Raw genomic sequence first — 5,062 nt, forward strand, 5'->3', positions numbered from 1 at the left:
AGTCTCTCAATTTAATGGCAACACCTGGACGTTTGCATTGAGATAGTGGTTCAGAGGAGGATCTTTTTAGCCTTTTTTTAAGTTTCTTTTTTCCTTTTGCTGGTTTCTCTCTCTTCTGCAGTTGAACTGGTTGCATCAGTAATTCTGGTTTCACCTAACCATTTATGTCAGTAGATGTTGAGGATTATGACAGGTATAACTTTCATTCTGTAAAATATGTCATGCGAATGGGAATTAGAAAGTCGGTTTTGTTTGAAGTCTGTCTGGTGGAAAAGGGAGTTGAGATTCTCTCAATGTTTCTGGTAACTTGCCATTCTCCGAATATAGGATGAAAACACAAGGATTTATCAGTGCTCCTTTTCCAAAGAAGGACAAATGTTTTTCTTTTAAATTAGGGTTGCGACAACTAATCGATAAAATTGATTATTATCGATGATGAAAATAATCGCCAATGATTCTCCTTATCGATTAGTCGGGTCTGCCCACATTGCAGCCAAACATGTCAAATTACAGCATTGAATACCGCACTTCTACGGGCAAAATGAATCTGTAATAGAGGAGGAAACAGAATGTGATGCTACGGGAGAAGTACATGATTAAACTGCTAAAAATCTTTACTTAGTCTCGGACAGAACAACATTATCTGTGCTGAAATATCAGTTGTTGAATATTACATTAAAATATGAAGGTCAACATATTGTGTACGTATTTTATGAGGAACTGTAAATGGATATAGGATGTGATTCTGAATATAAATACTAGACGTTTCATAACCGACTTTTGTGAGATATTTGTAGTGATATAATTATTGCATAATTATAATTATTGCTCTTTGTAGTGTTGTTTTTTTTTTTCTTTTTTTTTTTCAGATACCCAATTACAGTCAAATAAAAAAGTACATAATGCCGGGAAGAATTCAAGTTGTTATAAAAAGTATAGGAGGACATTGTTAAACACTGTTTGTTTGAAGGACATTGCACAGAATGTGTTTTTGTTAAATCATATTCCTAAAGTTTTATGAATAATTCATTAGACATCCTTTTTTGATTATTACATTTATGATTATGACTAAACCATTAAAAGGATAAAACTAAGTGAATATGGCTCAAACTAACTACATTTAATTTAGGTTGTATTGCCTACTTTTGGACAGAAATTAAACGACCATGATTTAAAAGTTTTGCATTTAGTGATCAGAAATTAGAAGGGGGAATAAATAAAGGACCTAAAATGTCCACTGTACAATTTATTTATATTGGCAGTTTTTGCTTGGAAGGTTTGACAGAATGTCTCTCCTATCTGCAGGACAATTGTGGTCATATTGAGGCAGCTGAAATAGCATTCCACCCAATGTGCATTTGCAATTCTTTTGTATTAAGTGCTATCATAATATGCTTGTTTTAGTAATTGTGTACATTTTTGATCGTTTTGTTCTGGTGAAGCAATATTTTTCCCACCAATTGCAAACTATCCAATTGAATGGATCTGCTGATGAGTTACTGTAAGTTGGGTCTGAAGTGAGACCCATCAGACAGACCCAAAGCTGGGCTATTAAAGTCCAGACTGCCTGGCGGCCAAAGTCTCACTTGAAGGTCCTAAGTGTTTAAAGATGTTTTTGTTCACCATAGAAGCTGATTGTTTATGAGGCGGTTTACAGCTAATTTGTTCTCCAGAAACTGGACAGGGCGTTGTGGGATTTTATAGGCTGATGTTTTTTGCGGGATTTAATTTCAACATTACCCTCTTGCCTCGCATTAGCAGACCTGTGAGTTTTTGAAGGTGTGTTGGTGGTAAAAGAGTCAAAATGATATGCTTACATTTCTCCTTGGCCTTTCCCGGTGGATTCTTTCTCTCTATAAGGGGTTTAATGTGATATGTAGGTATAGGTTTAGGGAACTGTAATGAACTGAAGAGTAATTGCGGTTGCTGATATGTCTATTTGCAGGAAGGATGATAAAGATTATGCTCTGAAGCAGATTGAAGGCACAGGGATCTCTATGTCCGCCTGCAGAGAGATAGCAGTAAGTACATCAAGCTTTAAACGCGTTTCTCTCAAGAGGATCTTCTTCCTTTACTTGTATATTTAATCTGTGAAAAATACTTGTCTTATTTTATCTTACACATTTATATTTTAATTCATTATCAAATAATTTCTTAAACATTAAGTAAAATTAATAAAGTTATATCAGCCTAATATCGGCCACCCTGCTTTTCAAGATATCGGCCTTCTGTGTACCACTAATGTAAACCTAGTTAATAATAGCATGACAAATGTAGTACTTCCTTTATACTATTGGAAAGATACTTTTACTTGGTAATTATTCAAAAGATTTTGGATGCAGCCATTCATTTGTGATCAACTGTTCATCTTATAGTGCAGTGAAGGTGAACATTTCCAGTAAATAATTAAAATGTGTTTTGATGCGACTTAAATATAGCGCATGAGTCTTATAGAAAACTTTTATGATGCTTTTTGAGGCTTTAAAACTCCAGTCTCCCGTTTATCGTAATTGCTTGGAAAAGAGCAACCGGGACATTTTTCAAACTTTCTGCTTTTGTCTTCCATAGTTTTGGAGCAGCATAAGGGTGAATAAACAATGACAGATTTTTTTTTTATTTTGGTCCGAACTATCTTTGCAATAAGCATTCTTCAGGCTGAAGTGATTTTGTGTACTCTGGGTGCTCTGTAGATGTCTGTCTCAGCATGTGCGCCTGTGTGTGCTCGCTCTTGTTTGCTCCCTGCAGCTGCTGCGTGAACTGAAGCACCCCAATGTGATCTCACTGCAGAAGGTTTTCCTGTCACATGCAGACCGCAAAGTGTGGCTTCTCTTTGACTATGCTGAACATGACCTCTGGGTAACATACAATCAGACGCTCATGCATGCACACAGAGAAATGTTTGTATTTGGTACGTATCTTGCTGAGGGTCTACATTTCTTTGTAGCACATCATCAAGTTCCACAGAGCCTCCAAGGCCAATAAGAAGCCTCTTCAGCTGCCGCGTGGAATGGTAAAGTCTTTGCTTTACCAGATCCTAGACGGCATCCACTATTTGCACGCCAACTGGGTCCTGCACAGAGACTTGGTGAGGTTCAGTACGTTTTATATTGAACAGACAAATGTCTATCCAGATGTATCTAATTTGACTTGTTTCTCTTTTTTTGGGATCATCTTGATTTTGAGTAGCAGTGTTAATTTTGTTCATAATTTGTCAACAACAGTTTTTTTTTCACAGACGAAAATGAGAGCATAACGAACGAAAACTCATTTTAAACGACAAAAACTATAACAAATCTATTGACATTTTCGTCAACGAATAAAAACGAGGAAAATGTTAGGGAGGGGGATAAGATTCATTCAGAACGTGGTTCGGGGGTTAGATGCGTAATTTACATTCCATTATATAGCCTATTGATCTATCCTGCAGGACATAAGCTAACATACACTTGCTGCACGTCTCATAAAACCTTCAAAAATCTCACTGTGGAAGTAAGAGAAGAGAAGGGATATGGATAAATTTGATGATGCAACTCAATTTAGTCCGGTTTCTGAGCGCAGGCACTGAAGCATGAGTGCGTGTATCACAAAGCGCGTGAGTACTCAAGAGTACACGAGAATTACACAAAATGATGTCAACCATTCACGTAAACAGACTCCATTTCTTGAGTGAACGCAAACGGTAGGGAGAACATGTATCAGTGAATCCAGGCTTTAAAGGGATAGCAGCCTAATTTAATGTTCTTTATGAGAACAAGAACACATTACTTATATTTAACTCAATGTGTCACCATATCAATGTCTATCATAATAAAACCTTAATGGTTATGTTAATTATGTCAAACATAATTATTTTGGAAATTAAAAATAAAATTAACCCATTAAACTGTAACATAACGTATTCGATTTGAAAATCTCAAAAATTTCTAAAATTCTGTTTGGCTGTCAATTTTTTGTTATAATTCATCAGCTGGAATAATAGTTCTTAAAGTGATTCCAATTATATCTTTTTTTCTGTGCCTTTATTTTTAAGCCGTGGTGAGTACTTATATATATATAATTACACGCACACACACACCCACCCAATACTGTTGCAAAAAAATGCATGAAGACTTCTAAATAAATATAAAGAAATTCTTGGAAAAGGTTATTGCAAGTGGAACCAAGCCTCATTTAGTTTGTAATTATTTATTTAAATGCATCCTGTTCAAAAAAAAGTTGCAAAGAAGTTACAACATCAGTTATCACAACTAAATGAGCGAGGAAGTGATACAACTCTGACTGTGACTCTTTCACCACAGAAACCTGCCAATATATTGGTAATGGGAGAAGGTCCTGAAAGAGGACGTGTGAAGATAGGTATGACATCAGCTGTTTCCTTTCTATTGTGACAAACTGAAGTGGTTATGTGTGCATCTGAGTGTTTTGATGCACAATCATACCAGTGTTTAAAATCCTGTCCCTTATGTGCAGCTGATATGGGTTTTGCACGGCTCTTCAACTCACCACTGAAGCCTTTAGCAGATCTGGATCCTGTAGTTGTTACGTTCTGGTACAGAGCACCAGAGCTACTGCTGGGAGCCAGGCATTACACCAAAGCCATCGGTGAGTTTTTTTTGTTGTTGTTTGTGTGTGTGCAAATGCACATTTAAAAATTGTGTGCTTTAGATTTAATGATTTTTTTTTTCTTCACAGATATCTGGGCGATTGGCTGTATCTTTGCTGAGCTTTTGACCTCAGAGCCTATCTTCCACTGTCGACAGGAGGACATAAAGACCAGTAACCCCTACCATCACGATCAGCTGGACCGGATCTTTAATGTCATGGGCTTTCCTGCAGGTATTCATCTTCCACTTGACGTTTAAATCCAGACGAGCTAGTGAAAACCTTGTAAATGTGAGGCTTTTGTTAGGAGTTGTAGAAGTGAAAACATCTTTACTTTTTACTGTACTCATGAACATAAGCATGATTGATCGCAACAAAAAATCTAAAAAAAAATTTTTGTATTGTGTATGTTTATTATTTGTATATATTTAAGAAAAATATTTACACTATATATGTATAT

The 5,062-nt window shown here is 36.1% G+C and overlaps 1 protein-coding gene across 2 annotated transcripts in view; it reads left to right on the plus strand.

Annotated features, from left to right (window-relative positions):
• Positions 1-1,863: 1,863 nt before the first annotated feature.
• The window catches only part of LOC122330231 (cyclin-dependent kinase 8-like), a 6,646-nt gene continuing 3,447 nt past the window's right edge, over positions 1,864-5,062 (plus strand). For both annotated transcript variants that reach the window (XM_043227085.1, XM_043227088.1), the window contains exons 1-6: positions 1,864-2,021; positions 2,746-2,856; positions 2,945-3,085; positions 4,299-4,356; positions 4,471-4,602; positions 4,693-4,836. In XM_043227085.1, coding sequence (XP_043083020.1) covers positions 1,932-2,021; positions 2,746-2,856; positions 2,945-3,085; positions 4,299-4,356; positions 4,471-4,602; positions 4,693-4,836 — 676 coding nt within the window. In that variant the 5' untranslated portion in view covers positions 1,864-1,931. The remainder of the gene's footprint in view (positions 2,022-2,745; positions 2,857-2,944; positions 3,086-4,298; positions 4,357-4,470; positions 4,603-4,692; positions 4,837-5,062) is intronic.

The sequence above is a fragment of the Puntigrus tetrazona genome, chromosome 24 (assembly GCF_018831695.1).
Source record: "Puntigrus tetrazona isolate hp1 chromosome 24, ASM1883169v1, whole genome shotgun sequence".
Classification (NCBI taxonomy): domain Eukaryota; kingdom Metazoa; phylum Chordata; class Actinopteri; order Cypriniformes; family Cyprinidae; genus Puntigrus; species Puntigrus tetrazona.